The sequence below is a fragment of the Mustela lutreola genome, chromosome 3, assembly GCF_030435805.1.
Source record: "Mustela lutreola isolate mMusLut2 chromosome 3, mMusLut2.pri, whole genome shotgun sequence".
In the NCBI taxonomy this organism is placed as follows: Eukaryota; Metazoa; Chordata; class Mammalia; order Carnivora; family Mustelidae; genus Mustela; species Mustela lutreola.
This window is the reverse complement of record NC_081292.1, coordinates 65,724,730-65,744,861: the sequence shown is the minus strand read 5'-3', so window position 1 is coordinate 65,744,861 and position 20,132 is coordinate 65,724,730. Positions and strand designations below refer to the sequence as shown.

The following is a 20,132-nucleotide window of genomic DNA, read 5'->3' as shown; positions in this document are numbered from 1 at the left end:
TTAGAAGCTCTGCCCCACCCCACCCCCCAGATTTTAAGGTTTAGCTTTTGTCACAGTAGCATGTGAGAACTCAGTGTAGAAGTAAAATGTGACACGGAAAGTTTGGGGTCTTTTAAGGCCAATGAAATCTTCCACTGAGAGCCAGAAAGGGGATGAGGGCCTCACATCATCCATTTTATTCAGTGAAGAACAAACAGCCTTTTCTTTTTCCCAGCAAGTTAGTTCTTCGCATCCTCTGTAGCTTTGAATCCTAATGAATATTCAGGCTGTTCATAATGAATGGATTTTTATGTTTCTCCCAAAGACAGAGCATTTCCCTTTTGAGGCAGAAAATCCTTACTCTTATAATGGCGTGATGAGCCTTTTGTGAGTCAGAATGTTTCCTTGTTAATCGGCTGGTGACAAGCCTGTGGGTGAACAAGGGGTGTCACTCTAGGTACACAGACACCAGAGTCTTGGTGTTTCTCAAGGGTAGTTTCTCAGAAGGTCATACTGAGTGGTGGAGAAGTATAACCAGTCAGTCCTCAGTTGTTTCAAATTATACATCACGCTCATGTAATCATTTCTGTCTCTTTGGACAGGATAGTTGAAATTATTTGTGCAATTGATTTATAAAATCAATAATAAGAAGTCACCTATAAAATGAAAATTATTTTTAGAACTGAAGGGCATTCATAGCAAAAAAAGAAAAAAAAAAGAAAAGTAGTGCTGCTATTTATAGCATTCCACAGACGCTAATTTTCCGAACACCTACCTGAATTCCTTTCTATACCAAAGTGCTATATAATTGATGTTTTATTTTAAAGTGCATAAGAGTATTTTGTCACAGAAGTCAATGTTTGTTTATTTTTATTTCTATTTAGCCTTTAGAAAGGTAATGGTATGTAGTCTCTAAGGCTGTAATTCTGTATGTAGTGGGCAGAGCTGCATATGTCCTTTTTATAATCAGGAAATATTTCATAAAGGTAATTAATATTAAATGGAGAGAGGCTCCTTGGCATAGGAAGATCAAGCCGTACTTTCCTTGGGTATGACTAGAAACCATGCATGTTTGTGTCCACTTAATCCAGATTGTTCCTCTTCATGAAGGAATTCCCATCTTCTGCCAGATCAGCATTTGCTGCCTTAGTCCAGGGTCTCACATGGGAATCTTGCACTCTGACATCCATTTCCTCAGTAACACACTATGAATCTGTCATCCGTGAATTTAGCTAAACAATTTCTGAAGCATATTTCATTCTGGGTCATACCATCTCTTGAAATAAGTAACTCAATATATATATATATATGTATATATACATATATATATATATATATATATATTACTTTATCAAGTTATCAATGATTTTTTTAATACTTTTTATATTTTCAGCATAACAGTATTCATTATTTTTGCAGCATACCCAGTGCTCCATGCAACCCGTGCCCTCTCCAACACCCACCACCTGGATCCCCCGACCTCCCACCCCCCACCCCTTCAAAACCCTCAGATTGTTTTTCAGAATCCATAGTCTCTCATGGTTCACCTCCCCTTCAAATTTCCCTCAACTCCCTTCTCCTCTCCATCTCCCCTTGTCCTCCATGCTATTTGTTATGCTCCACAAATAAGTGAAACCATATGATAATTGACTTTCTCTGCTTGACTTATTTCACTCAGCATCATCTCTTCCAGTCCTGTCCATCTTGCCACAAAAGTTGGGAATTCCTCCTTTCTGATGGAGGCATAATACTCCATAGTGTATATGGACATCTTTCTTATCCATTCGTCCATTGAAGGGCATCTTGGTTCTTTCCACAGTTTGGCGACCGTGGCCATTGCTGCTCTAAACACTGGGGTACAGATGGCCCTTCTTTTCACTACATCTGTATCTTTGGGGTAAATACCCAATAATGCAATGGCAGGGTCATAGGGAAGCTCTATTTATAATTTCTTGAGGAATCTCCACACTGTTCTCCAAAGTGACTGCACCAACTTGCATTCCCACCAACAGTGTAAGAGGGTTCCCCTTTCTCCACATCCTCTCCAACACATGTTGCTTCCTGTCTTTCCACTTTTGGCCATTCTAACTGGTGTAAGGTGGTATCTCAATGTGGTTTTAATATGAATCTCCATGATGGCTAGTGATGATGAACATTTTTTCATGTGTCTGATAGCCATTTGTATGTCTTGATTGGAGAAGTGTCTGTTCATATCTTCTGCCCATTTTTTTGATATGATTGTCTGTTTTGTGTGTGTTGAGTTTCAGGAGTTCTTTATAGATCCTGGATATCAACCTTTTGTCTGTACTGTCATTTGCAAATATCTTCTCCCATTCCGTGGGTTGCCTCTTTGTTTTTTTGACTGTTTCCTTTGCTGTGCAGAAGCCTTTGATTTTGATGAAGTCCCAAAAGTTCATCTTCGCTTTTGTTTCCTTTGCATTTGGAGACATATCTTGAAAGAAGTTGCTGTGGCTGATATCGAACAGGTTACTGCCGGTGTTCTCCTCTACGATTCTGATGGATTCCTGTCTCACATTGAGATCTTTTATCCATTTTGAGTTTATCATCATGTACAGTGTAAGAGAATGGTCGAGTTTCGTTCTTCTGCATATAGCTGTCCAGTTTTCCCAGCACCATTTATTGAAGAGACTGTCTTTTTTCCACTGTATTTAATTTTAGACCAATATCACTGATGAATATGGATGCTAAGATTCTCAAAAAGATCCTAGCAAACAGGATCGAATAGCACATTAAATGACCAGGTGGGATTCATCCCTGGGTTACAAGGATGGTTCAACATTCGCAAATCAATCAATGTGATAGAACAAATCAATAAGAGAAGAGAGAAGAACCACGTGGTCCTTTCAATTGATGTAGAAAAAGCATTGGACAAAATCTAGCATCTGTTCCTGATTAAAACACTTCGAAGTATAGGGATAGAGGGAACATTCCTGAACCTCATCAAATCTATCTATGAAAGACCCACAGCAAATATCATCCTCAATGGGAAAACGCTTGCAGCGTTCCCGTTGAGATCAGGAACAAGACAATGATGCCCACTCTCACCACTCTTGTTCAACATAGTATTAGAAGTCCTAGCAACAGCAATCAGACAACAAGGAGAAATAAAAGGTATCTAAATAGGCAGTGAAGAAGTCAAACTCTCTCTCTTCGCAGATGACATGATTCTTTATATGGAAAACCCAAAAGACTCCACCCCCAAACTACTAGAACTCATACAGCAATTCCGTAACGTGGCAGGATACAAAGTCAATGTACATAAATCAGTGGCTTTCTTATACACTAACAATGAAAATACAGAAACTGGGGGCATCACGTTACCTGATTTCAAGCTTTACTACAAAGTTATGATCACCAAGACAGTATGGTACTGGCATAAAAAACAGAAGTGGCGGGGGGGTGGGAGGTTGGGGTACCAGGTGGTGGGTATTATAGAGGGCATGGGTGGCATGGAGCACTGGGTGTGGTGAAAAAATAATGAATACTGTTTTTTTGAAAATAAATAAATTGAAAAATTAAAAAAAAAAAAAAAAGACACATAGACCATTGGATCAGAGTAGAGAGCCCAGATATGGACCCTTAGCTCTATGGTCAATTCATCTTCCACAGAACAGGAAAAAATATACAGTGGAAAAAAGACAGACTCAATATATTTTTTGCTGGCTATATAAAATAGTATGCATTGTTGCTTTCCAAATGTATGTCATAGAAATTCCAGAGGGTACTTCGGTTCTAATATTTGATCAATACATTTTCTGTGTCTTCCTGGTATTGGAGCTGCTTTGGTAGATACTAATCCAAGCCACTGAGAGAAAATCTAATGATGGAAGGATGCTCAGAGGCCATGATGGTGAAATTACTCCCTTTTTGAAAGTACCCCTTCTGTAGCAAATACGAAGGTTATTTATTTTGTTCCGACTTGATCACTTTTAGTGAGAACTATAAACACTAGAAGACCTTTATGTTAATCCTGAATCTGCCTACCACTGCCCATTGTGGATTGCCCTTGCAATTTCCACCCAGTGGTCTTGGATTTTGTTTTGGAGCTACACGCTGTTGTAAGTCCTATTACAGTATGACAGCTGTCTGAAAGTAGCTACCATTTCCTTACTTTATTATACTAACAAATCATTCTACTTGAAATTACCTCTCATACTTTTTCACAGAGAGTCTCATATTAGAGTCTTCAAAGTCCATCATTATCTTAGTCACTTGTTGCTGACTATTCTCATTTGTTCGTGTCCCTCCTAAACACAGCTGTCCAGATTGGTGCATGTGAACTGCAGGGTACTAGGTCTCTCTATTCTTGCATGATCAGGCACATGCTTTTCCCTGTTCCTAAAATGCTTTCTTCCCTCACCCTGCCTGGGAATGATGGATTCATCTCTCTGAAACTTGCTCAGATACTACTTTTTTTTTTTTTTTTTTTTTTTTTAAGCTGTATCTGAACCCTCTCAGGAAAGCTAAGCACTCTCTTCTCTGTAATTTGCTACCATTTGGCTCATTTACTTAGTATTGTATACATCATATTGGACTCTAGTTAATATAACCTTTTTTCCTAGATTATTATTCTTGAATCAGAGAAAATTGATAAATAAAGTGTGCTTAGATACATACATAGAATAGAGCTCCCAAAATATTGTAAACACTTTGGACACATAAAGTATGTTCACAAACATCATACAGGTTAATCTTTCCAAGTAACTACTGCCATGACTCTCTCTAACTTATCCTTATTCAAATTCACAGAAAGACAAGTTTCGTATATATGATGAATATTGTAGTAACCATGAGAAGGCAGAGAAATTGGTTCTCGAACTTAACAAAATAAGAACAATCTGCACATTTCTTTTGGTAAGTATATATATGAGTGTTACCATACGCTGTGATTTGTTGATAGGCTCTCTAAGGAACCAAGGACTAGCGTCAGTGTGGTGTAAAAAGTACTCATGGGACAATGCTTTAAATGTGTCTAACCTAGGAGACTAGAGTCCCAAAGGACTCTAATCATAAGAAGGGAGAGTTGACAGGAGCTCATGGATGGGCAAACACTGATAATGCCCTCTCCTGGCTGACTATGAATTGTTTGTGAGAACCACAGATTCTTAGTGAGAGAAGACATTTATGCTCATCATCGCTTTTATATCCCTCAGCTCCCTAGGGTTTCATTTGCTTTTCTAAGAGAGCTGTAAGTGGGGCAGTCACAGGAAGGAAGCAGATCCTGGATATGGTAGAAAAGAAATTTAAAGATTGACCTTTCTCCTGCATAAATTCTTTACTCACTTTCCACAGAAAGAAGAAGAATCTATGTTTCATTTCTTCAGGATAGCACAAAGAAATTGGTAGTAATTTGGGCAATTTAATTTGGGCAATTTAATTGCCAGTGAGGACCACATTGTAAGTGTACAATTCAATAATATCTAGCCAGTTGTGGAGTGGAGGAATAATCCCCAATATCCAGTTATAGAGATTTCTAGCACATCCCTCATGCCTGCTCATGGCCCATCTCTACAACCCCTGTAAACTTTAGGCAATCATTGATTTATTTTCAATCTCCGTAGTTTGCCTTTTCTGGATAGTTCTTACAAATGGAATCCTTCAATGTAATATTTTACACCTGGTTTCTTTTACTGAGTAAAATGTTTTGAGGTTCATCCCCACTGTGACATGTATCCATATGCCATTCATTTTTATTGCTGGATAGTATTCGTTGTACGGCTATACCATATTTTATTTATCCATTTGCCGGTATATGGGCTTTGGTCAGCAAGCAGGTATGATTAATGATGGGCCTTGAAGATCTTTTTGGAGAGAGGTATTAGTATAGAAAAAGTCAGGAAATGTCCAGTTTGAACTGTTTTATAAACGATGCTGAGATGAACATTCATGTACAAGTCTTTGTGTGGATATTTTCATTTTCTTGGATGGATGCTAAGAGTGGAATTGCTAGGTCATAGTAAGTGTATATTTAAGAAACTGCCAAAATGACTGTGCCATATACACCAGCAATGTACGTTTGCAGTTTCTTTATATCTTTGCAAACACATGGTATTACCAGTTGCAATTACAGCTGGTTTAGTGGGTGTAGTTTATCTCACATGATTTTTATTTGCATTTCTCTCATGGCCATTGATATCAGGCATGCTTTCAATGATCTCATTAGACATTCATATATCCTATTGGTGAAATGCTTATTCAGAACTTTTGCTCCATTTTTAAATTGAGATGTTTATCTTATATTGAGCTACAAGTGTTCTTTATTTTGGAATACACCTTCTGTATCTGACATATAATTTGTGAATATTTCCACTCAGTGTGGTTTGTTTAAAAATGTTATCTTTTGGAAATCAAAATTCTTACATTTTGTTGAAGTAGGATTTATTAAATTTTTTCCCTATGAACATATTTTCATTTTATTTAAGAAGTCCGTATTCAGGTTTTATACTTACTTGTTAAGTTTTTTCCCAAGTATTTCACTCTTTTTGATGATGTGATTGGAATGATCTTAATATCATTTTTTGGACTGTTTATTGCTACCATATAAACATTTGACTTTTATTTATTTTTGTTTATTGTATATTTTTGTATCATGTGCTTTAAATTCATGTATTAGTTCTAATAGTTTTTTGGTAGATTCTTAGGACACTTTACATATAGAATGAAGTCATCTGAGTGTAAAGACAGTTATATTACTTCCTTTACAATATAGTTGTCTTTTTTTTCTCCCTGGGTTTTACACTGGTTAGAACCAGTTTACTATTGAATAGAAGTGATAAGAACAGACATGCCTGCCTTGTTTCTGATCTTGGGGGAAATCAATCAGTTTTTCATCATGAAGTGTGATGTTAACTGTTGTCACAGATGTCCTCTTACAGTTGTAGAAGTTCCACTATATTCATAGTTTGTCAAGAGTTTTTATTGGAACCTTTTTGCTTTTTCCAACATAGGTGTTTAAAGCTATGAATTTTGCCCTACACACTGCATTAGTTTTATTCCCTAAAATTTTACATATGTTTTGTTATTGAAAAGGTCTAGTTTCCTTTGTAATATCTATAGTCTATTCTTTATTTAGAGTTTGTCTTGGAAGGCAGTTCTGCATGGGACTGTGTCCCTGCACATTTTCTGAGTGGAGGGACTGACTGCTTTTGTTCTGGCTGATCTTTAAAGGATGTTTATAGCACAATATAAGGGATGTTTATATCAGAAAGTAGAGATATTCTCTTCCTCCTAAGCGATGGGCAATCATGCCTGCTGACCTCATGAAAGATGCATGGTTCTTAACCTTAGGTCTCCTTTCCTGGTGTCCCATGTGCATGGGCCACCTGGTCTTCCCTGTGTTGCAATTTGGGAACTGAGCCTTGGCAAACTGGCCCCCAAATAATGATACTCTGGCTACTGCTATTGCTCTAAGGGGAAAAAAGTCCTGTAGCTCTGGCTTAGGAGTTTCATGTGTTCTTCCAGCATCCAGAAATCTATGGCCTATTGACTTTTGAGCTTTTCAGTAGGGTAAAATCTTAGAATCATCAGTTTTAACATTCTGTTATTTTATTTCCCAATGTTGGAATTTTTCAAATTTCTTCCTGTAGTTGACTTTTTAAATTTAATTCCATTTTGGTCAGAGAACATAATTAAATCATTTAAATCTTTTTAAATTCATTAAGACATTTTTATGGCTTAGCATGTGATCTGTCCTGGAGTTTTTTATTTTTTCCCCCTCTCTGTATGCTTCATGTGTGCTTAAAAACTATGCATATTCTGCAGCTGTTGAGTGGAATATTCTATAAATGTTAGGTCAGTTTTGTTCATAGTGTTGTTCTTCTCTTCTTTGTCTTTTCCTCTAGGTGTTCTGTCAGTTATTGAGGGTAGGATATTGAAATCTATAGGTCTAATTGTTAAATTGTCTGTCTTGCCTTTCAATTATGTCAGTTTTGTTTTATATGTATTGGGGCTCTGTTGTTAAATATATACTCATTGAAAGTGCTTGTATTTGTATTTCTATTGATCATAAAATGTTTTTCTTTGTCCCTAGGCATATTTATTTTCTTTTTTATTTATTTATTTGTTTGTTTTTTTAAAGATTTTGTTTATTTATTTGACAGATGGAGATCACAAGTAGGCAGAGAGGCAGGCAGAGAGAGAGGGAAGCAGGCTCCAAGCTGAGCAGAGAGCCTGATGTGGGGCTTGATCCCAGGACCCTGAGATCATGACCTGAGCTGAAGGCAGAGGCTTAACCCACTGAGCCACCCAGGTGCCCTGGGATATTTCTTTTCTTAAAGTCTGTTTTGGCTGATATTATTATAGCCATGACACTTCTTGAACTGTTTGTTTATCTTTTTCTAGTATTTTACTTACAAACTATTTAGGTCTTTGAATCTAAAACATGTCCCTGGGAGACAGTATATAGTTAGATCCTACCTTTAAAAAAAAAAAAAGTGTATTTTATTTAAATTCAATTAGCCAACTATAGTACATCATTATGGATCTTGCTTTTGTATCCAGCCTGATCATCTCTGACTTTTGATTGGAGTGTTCCATTCATTGATCTTTAACTGAATTATTGATATTGTATTGACAGGTATCGTTTTACTATTTTTTCTGTATGTGTTTTTATTGTGGCCCCTCTGTTCCTCCTTTACCTTCCTTAGTGTACTGTTTTATCTCCTCTGTTGCTGTTTTTGAACTATTTTTTTTTAGTGTTTAGTTTTTTTAGTGTTTTTTTTAGTTTTTTTTTTTTTTTTTTTTTTTTTTTTTTTACTGTTTAGTGTTTTTAGTGTTTAGTGTGATTGCTCTAAGAACAATATTCATCTTAATTTATCAAGTCTATTTCCTGAAGTTGGTTTTTGTTTTTTGTTTGTGTTGTTTTGTTTTGTTGTTGTAACTTTCCTGGACTTGATTTAAGAACCTGTGACTCTTGTATGTACAGCTGCTCTCTCTACTCATTTTTTTGTTTGTTTGTTTTATAATTTAGCCTTTCTTTTTAGGGGGTGACTCCAGTAACTGCTTAACTTAGTTCTGTTGGTGGTTTGTCAGAGGTGACTAAACATCATTAATCATCTTGTCTATGGATCTATGTGTTAGTTGGTGGGGGGTGGGGGAGACATTCAAAGGGTAGGCAGTTTTCAAGTCAGATCTAGGTTTTTATTTCCATGGGGATACCCCTTCCCCTTTGGGTCTTTTCTACAGATGCACAGCCTGATATCTGCTCCAAAGAGGGCTGTAATCTCAGGCCAACAGAATTGTGGGCATTCTCCATTTTTCTTATAGAATGTGCTAACTTTATTGACAATGCCCTCAGGAGTAAGATATTTACCCTCTTCAGTAAAGGGTCTACCTGAAAGCAGGTTTTCAGGGTCTATCACTATGTCAGGGCCCCTTTGATGGAGCCACTGCAGGACAGCCACTGTGGAAGCACCATTTTGATAGGGCTACTGTGCAGGGTGAGCTGAGGAGGATGGGGGCATGAGGAGGCAGAGGGAAGGTGGGAGAAGCTCTTGTGAGAATGTTATAGACTTCCACCTTTCTTACCTGAAATTTCCACAGTTTTTCATGAATAAAAAGATCGTTTTTGTTTGTTTGTTTGTTTGTTTGATTTGTTTGTTTGTTTGATTTGTTGATTTCCAGAGCTCTGAAGTTGATATTTTTGACAGTTTGCTGAGGTTACAGTTGTTTTTTTGTTGTTGTTGTTTTGGTTTGGTTTGGTTTGGTTTTTTTGGAAGAGGATTTACTGATCCCTTTTCTCTGCCACAGCCAGAAGAGGTGTCTATGCCACTAAAATTTTAGGGCTTTTTAGGAGGTGTTAGAGCTTCATTGTCTTAGTGAATCCGGTCTTTTCTCAGCACAGTCAACTCTTTGATCCCCTTGGTCTAGTTTATTGACTGAATTGTGTCAAGCCATGCCAGTAAAGTCCGAAGAGTGCTGGTTTTTATATGGTCTTACAGCACAGTCTGGTAGGAAACCTGGCTTTTATAATTCCCGCTCTGGTACTAAGTGACTTCTAATTACTTGAATGACTTTAAGAAATTCATTACATCGCTGGTGTCCTTTTCCATCTCTGTAAAATGGGGGTTAATAACAGTCACCCTTGGGAAGACAGGTGAGAGTTTACAGATTTGGTGATGGATACTTGGATATGCCACCACCGTTTTCATCATCAGGGAGATCTCTGGGAGGTCATTTAGAAGATATTCTTTCTGGACGCATGGAGAGAGAGTTGGCTTTCATAAGCCAGTCTAAAGTGACAACCCACCTCTGCTGTTATGAAGACAGTCCATGATCTGTACAGGCCTATTAGACAAGGAAATAACAGTGTGTTAAGCAGTCATGAAATTCTTAGGGTACTTCAACCCAGGGATGGGGAAAGGGGTGGATGTGTTTATAAGGGGTGCTAACTTATGTAGGGATGCTGAAACATCACTGGAAATACAGTGAGATGTACATGGTTGTGTTTCATATGGTTCCTCTGGGGACAGCACCATGTGGGGTTGGAAAAAATATTTTGGTAAACTGATTGCAATGGGGGATGAAGCCCTCAAAGAGCATGCTTGAGTCAGAACATTTCTTTGCTTCCCTGTCTTCTAAAGTGTCTGGGTGAAGTTAAAGGCATGATGTTAGTTTTGCTGACATGAATACATTTGGCTAAAGCCAAGTTGCTCACGACAGTCGGGGGTGGGGACATATACTGCTACCCCCAGTCTTTTCTTTTTCATCCTTTCCTGTTTAGCTCTTGGTCTCGCTTCTCAATGTATGTCGGACAGTAGTCTCAACCCTTGTAAAATGCTGGTATAAAGGTTGTTAAATTATCAGTATGATATTTGAGGAGCCCTTTTCTCCATTTATTACATATTTATTGACTACTTTCTTTTTGCCAGCCACTCTGAGAGGCATTGTAGGAAAAGGATTTGGCACAAGTTTCTAATCTTTTTCTTTTTTAAATTGATACTTAAACTATGAAATAAAGACAAGATGCTTCAGAGGATATAGGCTTTTTTTTTTTTTTTTTTTAATCAGAGTTGATTCTCTCTTCTATTACATCTTATTCTGATTGCTGCTTTTGAGATTTCTCCATTCATCTTGCCTCTCTGGTGATCATACCTGACCTCCTTCTCAGAGACTGGCTGGCCATTGTCACTGGTAGTGTATTATAACTAAAAGTAATTTAGCAATCACTTGGTTAAAACACGACAGTTTTATAGGCAGGAAAACTAGCATTCTGAAATCAACCCAAAGTGGGAGCTCTCTGCCACTCACGGAGCTCCCAGGGGAGTGAGCCGGTCCGATGGTGGAAGCAAACGGGTCACACACAATAACTGAAAGCGAAAACTGTTTATTAGCGTGTACCACACAATAGCTAATACAAGACAGACAACTCTAGCCACGTGGGCTAGGGAGAGGGCTCGATCCCCTTCTCGGGAGCACACCGTTTGGGTGCATCGCCTGATAAGGTGACCAATCCCCTCCCTAGAGCACACCTTTTGGGTGCATCGACCGGGAGGATGATCTGAGCGAGAGTGTCCCAAGAGCCCTCTGACAAGTAGAGGGCCAGTGTTGCTTATATGCCAGTTCAGTCACTGCGTCAAAGGCGCTTGCGGTTAATCTGCGGTCTGCTGTACGTGCGAGGCTGCTCGTCTGCTCCTGCTGATGTTGCTGTAGCACGTACCCCATGTCCTGGTAGTCTATCTGTGGTCGGTTATAACATCCTCCATAACATCTCCTAGTTCATAACAGTTCTCGGAAGCCCTTTGTCTGCTGGGAAGTTCTGCAACAGTGGGGTTCATGCTCACAGGACTCCCTCACAAAGTTACATCACTAGTCAGTGGTGAGGATGTATAGAACGCAGTTGTCTCCAGCCCTGCTCTTTACAACACAGCACAACACCACAATTCAGCTACAACACAACTCCCTTTATAAGCAGGATTGATCTGTGTATCTTTGTGTCTATTATTTATTTATCCATCAGTCCATTCATCCACCCATCTGTCCATCCATCCATCCATCCATCCACCTACCCATCATTTATTCCTCCATTTCTATACTATTTCTTTTCTTCAGACTTCAGAGGATAGTACATGAAAATTAATTTTAAAGGTATGTATTTAAAACATATTTTGGTTTCTATAACTAACGTGATATGAAAATACTTCTCTTTGTCTTCTGTAAATGTTCTTTGTGATTTCCCAGGCTCATCTCAGAGAAAGAAGGTATAAAGACAGGCTTTCACAAGTTTTTGACAGAAAATTTTATGATAAAAGAAAATTTCATGCCTTCAGCTTTAAAAATTCATGATTATTTTTATCTCCACTGCAGAACTGCATGCTACTTGGAGGACGGAAGAATACAGATGTTCCCCTGGAAGGATATTTAGTAACACCAATACAAAGAATTTGCAAATACCCTCTCATTTTGAAGGTATTTTATGTGTTTATTTTACTGTAGTATCTTTCTTGTGTCTGCATATTTTGCTGCATATTTTGCTTTAATTTTTTTTTCTTTTAAATAATCTGATTTTCTGAAGAAAGAGCAGCTCAGAGTTACTAGGGAAAATAGCTATTTCATCACATATATATGGATTAGGAAACAAATCTTTTAGGAAAGGAGACTTTTAGTGCTCTCTGTATAAAATTTATCCATTTGAGTTTTCTTTAGAGTAAATGCATTAGTTTCAAGATAGATCCCATTAAATATCTTATGACAAGTTTATGTTGCATATTATCTACAGGGTTCATTATCTTAAGTAAATCTATTGTTTTATTTTTTGACTTCCCCATTGATGCTAATGAACTTAAAGTGAAAGTTACATAATTTCACAGTTTGGTTTTTGAATCAGTATTATAGGAAATGTTGTGGGTCACATGGGACAATAAATGGTAGGATGTAGAATGACCGTGCTAAGCAAGTACTGCCTCTGGACACATTAATGGTCGTAGGCCATTGCCTCATTACAATGACTAAAAGTGTTATTGTGAAAATCATATTTTTTTTAAACATTTATTTATTTATTTGACAGAGAGAGATTACAAGTAGGTAGAGAGGCAGGCAGAGAGAAAGAGGAGGAGGCAGGCTCCCTGCTGAGCAGAGAGCCTGATGCGGGACTCGATCCCAGGACCCTGAGATCATGACCTGAACCGAAGGCAGCGGCTTAACCCACTGAGCCACCCAGGCGCCATATTTTAATGTGCTAATGATGCTTGTACTGTAAGAATATGTGAATAGATTGGAATAGCAATTCTGGAAATGGTGCTTCTTGGAACCACAGCAGCCATTTGTGTTTGTGGTTGAGCACGGGAGCTCTGAGTTCAGATCCTAAGTATTCTGCTTACTAGCTGTGTGACTGAATACATATTCTAACTTCTTAAAGCCTTGGGTTTTTATTAATGAAGCAGAAATAATGATGATGAAATTGTAGCATATGTCTGCAAGGATGTGTATAACGGATGTGTATGTCTGTGTATGTGTGTATATACATATATATATATACACACATATGGAAAATGTATTACATAAAAATAGTAATTAAACTGTTATCAAAATCATTTAGCACAGTATGTACTCCGTATGTGTTAGCTATTATTATTCATATATATTTGATTCTGATTTATCTTAATAGTTTAACTACTTCTTTAAATTTTTAAAAATTTAAAATATTTCAATATGTTATGCACATATTAACTGGTGTTCTTATTGATTTACTTTTTGAGAAACAAATATAAGGAATTTGAACTTAAAATACATTTTTTTAACTACAACTTCCATGAGTTGCATAATTGGGTTTTTGTGTAAAATTTCTTTGAAAACAATTTCTCCTTATTTAAAAAAACAAGTTAAAATTGCTTGGCTAAGCCACAGAGGGAAGCTAACATGGGGATCTTCAGTTCTGCATACCTTTAATATGGTCTTCAGTACAGGAAGGTTGGGGCAAACATGACTCCTGTCTTTCTGAGAGTCCTTTCAGACTCTTGACTTGGTGACTCAGATCACATCAGCTATTCCTGGACCTGATTTAGCAATCCCAGGCATCTGTTTGTTTTAAGAGTCAGAAGGGATAGTGATATTAAGAGAAGGATATCATGCTAAGTAGTTGTTCTAAATAACTTCTGGATGGGGATGACCACCAGATAGGGTTGGCTGATCTGACCTCTCAACAAGATAGAATAATGGCCACATCCTTGCTTAGGAAGAAAATGATCAACTCAGCGCTCCTTCAAGAAGTGGAAAGATGCCATCTTTCCCCTTCTTTGGATGATTATCTTCACAAAGAAACTATTTACTTGTGTAGTAGATATGTTGGTGTTGATAATTTTTTTGTTGTTGTACCATTGTGCTGATAATCTCTTTGATTTCGGTTGGTTTTATTTATTCAGAGAAAAACATTAGGGGTTACACTTTGTGTTAAACTATTGGTCATATTTGTGGAACTTGAAATTATTGGTGTGGCCAACCAGTACAGTGTTCATAGAAAGTAACTGACAAAAGATTATTACTAGTTATTTTTCTTGCTACTTCACATTGTCTACATTCATGTCTCAACTTCATGGATACCCACTGGGCACAATTCCATAGGACCTCAAATCACAGTCCACAGACTGACTTGACCACTTCACATAATTTACAAATACTTCTGCACTTTAGAATTTTTAGAGAAGCTAGCATATCTCTTTTATGGATTTGTGATCCAACATAAGTTTTTAAATTTTATGTTGGGAGTGATGCAATGTGTATTCTTCTGGCGATAGCTCTGCAGAATGGAGTTTGAACATACTGAATGCAGGGTCAAAGTTTATGGCAGAAGTTTCAACAGTAACAGCCCTCAAGAGAGTATAACAACTGCATAATTTCCCACTGGATATTAAGAATTGAGAAAATTATTTTAAAGACTTGCCCCAGGATTTCTGTAATTGTGTTAGTTACGTGATGATGGCAACTGTAGTAAAGAAACAAATGACTGATTAAAAAGCAATGTGGTCACAACTGTCTACACAGTGGGTGAAGATGTTTAATTTTGTGCTTCTAAACAACAAACAAAACCTTTTAAATTTAAAATATTAAAGATCACGCTTGCTCTGATATCCTAAATGGGAAAAAAAAAACACATAAAATGCCCCCCAAAACCCCCCAAATCAAAACCACAACAAAAAAAAATAATCTGTGGAGGGGCTTATGGCAATTCATTCATTGCAGAAAGTGAAACCAGGTTTTTGGTGAAAATAGCATAATTGCTCTGTTAGTGATGGAGTATCATGGAACTTGTAAGTTATTTATTTTGCTAGAGTATAAGACATTATTTAAAAATTTTGCTTTACTTATGGCATGTTTTTGTAGTTTCTCAAAGGTGTATTAGGAAATAAGGCATTGAAATTATTTTTGATATTATGAGACATATTTATATAAAGACTTAATGTTCCGCTAAGGCTCTAGGAAGACATACAGAGTTCTATTTCTTTTGGAGCAGAGGTCAATCTTAGAAACAAATTACATGCTGCAGGTGAGATATTTGACAATTCAAAAGGAGAAATCTAATTTAGTTTTTAAAACAAAATAATTTTAAGGCAAAAAAATTAAAGGAGCTGCAAAATGTGTGTCAGGGTAATGTATATTCATTGATTCAACCTTTGTTTTTGATCTGAATTTTAGTGGAGTTTGTGATGTCCCTTCTGAAAGTGGCTCTCACAATCTCTGCAGTTCTCATTTCCTGGCCATTCTGAACATGCTATACCAGAAAGCTGAAGATCAAAGGGCGATTTATTTTTTTGTGTGTATAAACAGGAGTTGCTGAAGCAGAGTCCAAGGAAACACAGTGACTACGCAGCGGTAATGGAAGCCCTCCAAGTCGTGAAAGCTGTCTGTTCCAACATAATCGAGGCCAAGAGGCAGATGGCAGTCTCACATTGAAGGCTGGGAGGTACATTCACTCTACTCAACAATGGAGCTTAAAATAGTTTTGTTATGTCTTGTGCTGCATGTAGAATTGTTGACATTGGATGGAACCATAAATGGTCATTTTAACAGATAATGCCAGAGGGCTATAACCATTTCTGCAAAGTGCTGTCATTATCATTTTTAAATATCTTTAGAGTGGCAAGTTAATTGACTTAACATCAACCTGAAAGCTTTGTCATAGAACCTTCTAATATTGTGTGGGTTATGAGCTTTGGTATTTCAGTATTTGTGCATCTTGATTATCCTGCCCTCCTTTGGTCAGTAAGTACATAGCCTAAAACCTGGAGAGAGTAAGGAAGGGGAGTTATGCCCCATATGTGTTCTATGATACTGTTATTTTCAGATTCTAAATTAGGTGTTTGATGATGAATTTCATTTTAAGGCCACTTAATCTCTTAAATTGCATTTCATTGCAATTATTTCATCATTTCTAAATGAAGAGACTGTCTATGATGTGATTTTTAAGGTCCATTCAAGATGAAAAGTCTTATGGATTTATGACACATTAAAGAAAGATTTTTTTAAATGATAAAAAAAGCAAACGAAGAGTGATATATGTTTTCATCCATGGTAACTTTGAATCCCTATTATTTCATGGGGTTGGAGCCCTATGTTATAACGCATAAACTAAAATTTTGTCTTTAAATTGACTTAATTGAGATGAGATGAGCTTTCAACTGGGATCATTTATTTTTATAAAGTAAAGCAATTAAGACATTTTTTAAAGGTATAGGGAAGATTTAAAATGTTTCCAACCAAATAATGTATCACACAAATTCGATTGGATTGCTTTTTATCTTTAGGACCTTATAATTGACTGATTTGTTTCGTATCTTCAATATGTTGGTTTCCATTTAGATCTAAAATTATATCCATTCAGATTTGCAAAGAAACCTCAAACGTTGACGTCCACGAATTCCCCAGTTTATCCACTCTTCACCATGAAACTTTCAAATCCAGCAGGGATCAAAGCTTTCTCTTTATCTATATTCTTTCATTTCAAGTGTCCAGGGTGACCTCATATTTCAGCATGAATGCTACTTATTTCAGTCAGTTAAAATGGTTGTGTGTTTTACAGTTGATTCACGATGATAATTCCTTTCCTGGGGAGTGGTTGTCCTGCTGGGTTGAGAAAAATGGATTGAAGTTTGCTTTTGTCATTCTGTTGTCACTTGAGCATTGGAAGAAAAACTGAATGTGCTTTACATTTCAGGGTTTTTCATTGATATCTGCCCAGCCTTTTCCCAAAACAAAACCTCACAGATTCTTCTCGGTACTCTAGGGGAATGGAATCTGTCATAATTTTGTTCCTCCTCACTTATTTTCTAAAAAAAAAAAAAAAAATTGTATCTAGTGCAGAATTAAGAGATTCTTTAAAAAGTTGATATTTCTTGCTCTGGGCAAGCCAGTTACTCAAAGGAAGAATGTGTGTGGATCATGTTCCGTTACTATCAGCCCCTAACAGGGGGTCCCTCAATCTCACCAGCTCTCTATGTTTACAACAAACAGTTGAAGTGCAAGAGGAAAATGCAGCACCTGGACAGAGGAAACTGGCTGCAGGAAATCAGATATGACTACAGTTCCAGCAGGCACAGAGGAGATCATATGAGTGTTGGGTCCCAATAAAAGGGCAGCAATGCAGATTCTATTTGAGTAGGATTTGAATATAATTGCATGAGACACAGCCAGGCTACTTTGGGGGGTTTTGGGACATTGAGGGAATGCAGCTTGGAGGAAGGCCCAGCTAACTGGTTGGCAATTTTTGATAAGAACATGATTCCTCATCTCAGTCCACCAGCTTGGAGAGAGGGGGAAAGGTCTTATAATACTCACACCTGGTCTGTTCCTGGAAGCTTTGGAGAAACTGCTGATAGGACTCCAATTTGTCCAGGAGAGAGGGGTAGTCTTAAAGAATAAATGCAGGCCCTGGGTTGGGAAGGAGGATAGATACAGAGCTTTCTCTAAATTGCAAACAGAGATTACTGCTCAGCTTGCAGACAGCTTTGTGTATGTTTAGAGTAGCTCTAGTGGGTTTAGGACATGGCCAAGGGCAGATATCAGGTGGCATGCTGGCTAAGAATGGAGAGTTACTTAAAAAACCTTTGAGGTAAGAAGTCTTGAGCTTATAAGGTTGGGAAAACAACTCCCTGTCTAATTCCTTCCCCAAGCTCCTGCAGACCCTTGAGGACCACCTGAGGGATGACACCTCGCTCCAGTAACTAAAATTTCTTGAATGGGATCTGAATCTGATACACCATGATTTAGCATTATTTTCACCTTAGGTGGATTATTTATTTCAAGTAAGTCACTTCATTATCCAGTCTTATCTTCCCATTAATCAAATAAAGGCTTTTTAGAGTGAAATATATCAGGTATCTTGCCTGTCTAATATTCTGTGCTATAAATTATCGTTACATTCCTTTATGTTGAATTTAGGTAAACAAGTGATTGAAATCTATGGTCCCAAATTAGATGACATAGAGCTGAAGCCTGATTTTCAAGCAGACTTCATCTTTTGTCCGGACTCTAACCCTTACTTTGGGGATGATGTATCAGACCTCTCCCACATACTATGTGGGTTATTATAGGAGCCAAACGAAATAAGTGGAGGTGCCTTGAATAATGTCAAATGCTATGCAAATGAGTAATATTTTAAAGCTCTGGTTCAATGGTAGGATTTTACCCTTGAGAAATTCCTATTTGTCTAATACATGCTCCTGCCTACTGAAGGTGTTATATTACTTCAGTTAAGGTTAGATAGTTCCAAGTCACAGAAACTAAAAGAAAAATTAATTTAAAAAGATATGGGGCAGCTCACAGAATCAGTAGAAAAGCTACACTCTCAAGGGTGTCTAGGCAGCCAATGCTCGTAAGTAGGTTCATCAGTGCCCTGACTAAAATGAATAGACTCTAATAATTTTTTCTATCATTCTATTACATCACTCAGGATTCAAGATCAAAATCTAAGATTCCTGTAGTCTTGCCTAGGGGAAGACAGAGGTCCTTATTGGCCAGTCAGCCACTTTCCTTTTGGGGAAAGACTGATCTTCCATTGTATGCAATCTTGGTGAGCCCTTAACAGTTTGCTGAGGTATTATAATCCCCATTACACAGATTTAAAAAATGAGGGCCATAAAATTTCCCTCAAGTGCTTACAGCTAATGGATGGCAGAGTTTAAACCTATATTCCTTGTCACCATGTAATATTGTATCTACTCAGAAAAAAATTAAGCTAATTCTTTAGATTAATTTGATTGCTTGCCATTTAGAAGTAAATTGAATATAGAAATTAGGTTTTGTCATCATTTACATAGTGACTGCCATTACAGAAGATCTGTAGTTTAATTGCTCATATTTGAAGTTTTGCCTTTTATTAGTATAATTTATCATATCTCATTTTTATGTCTTATCCAACATTCAGAGCATTGCATAGGATATTCTACCAAAGGTAATTGTAGGGCAATGATCAGTGTGCTTGGAAAGGAAGTTCGTTAGTTGTTTAATCAGAGTCACTGATTCATTTCATAGAACAGGACCAGTTGCTGTCTTGGTCTGCTTTTTTGGCTGATTGATAGCGTTGTAATGGTAACTTTAATCTTTGGAATCATAATGAACTCTATCAACAAGGGAGTATCAAAAAGCATTATATTACTTGGTAATTCAGCTTTATATCCATGATATCCCTGTTTGGAATAGATCTCTCAAATCTGAAAACAATCATATTAAAAGATAAGAGGGAGAATTATTAATATATGAAGGTGCTGGAAAAAATAAGATCAAAATAGTCACTGCATTTTACGAAATAGAAACAGAATAGAAATTTGACACCTCTTGGCTTTCTACATGGAGAAATATAATGGCACAGAACCATTTTAACATCCATTTCCTGCTTTACATATGATTAAGTTTGTGTCTGACAGTATATTGACTTCAAGTCATGTTCTCTTACTTTATGAGTGTGAGTCTAACAGAGGTTGTGATCAGAATTTTTTTTCTTTTCTACAAAGTGATTTGGTAGATACAAATTTGTCTATTGCCTTGAGACAGAATTGATTTATAGATGGCCCTTGTTACTTAAGGATAGGTCGTTTTGGAAGAAGGCCATTGAAAGTTAATCTGTGAAGAAAGGGAGCAGAATTTTCTAAGTGGGAGGGGGCGAAGCTTGATTGGGACTTCATTTCGATAAAATGAACATTTAT

The 20,132-nt window shown here is 37.1% G+C and overlaps 1 protein-coding gene across 1 annotated transcript in view; it reads left to right on the top strand.

Moving 5' to 3' along the window:
- Positions 1-20,132, top strand: part of LOC131827844 (phosphatidylinositol 3,4,5-trisphosphate-dependent Rac exchanger 2 protein-like) — a 50,520-nt gene that overhangs the window by 9,079 nt on the left and 21,309 nt on the right. The window contains exons 5-7 of the mRNA XM_059168850.1: positions 4,750-4,854; positions 12,304-12,405; positions 15,760-15,895. Coding sequence (XP_059024833.1) covers positions 4,750-4,854; positions 12,304-12,405; positions 15,760-15,885 — 333 coding nt within the window. The 3' untranslated portion in view covers positions 15,886-15,895. The remainder of the gene's footprint in view (positions 1-4,749; positions 4,855-12,303; positions 12,406-15,759; positions 15,896-20,132) is intronic.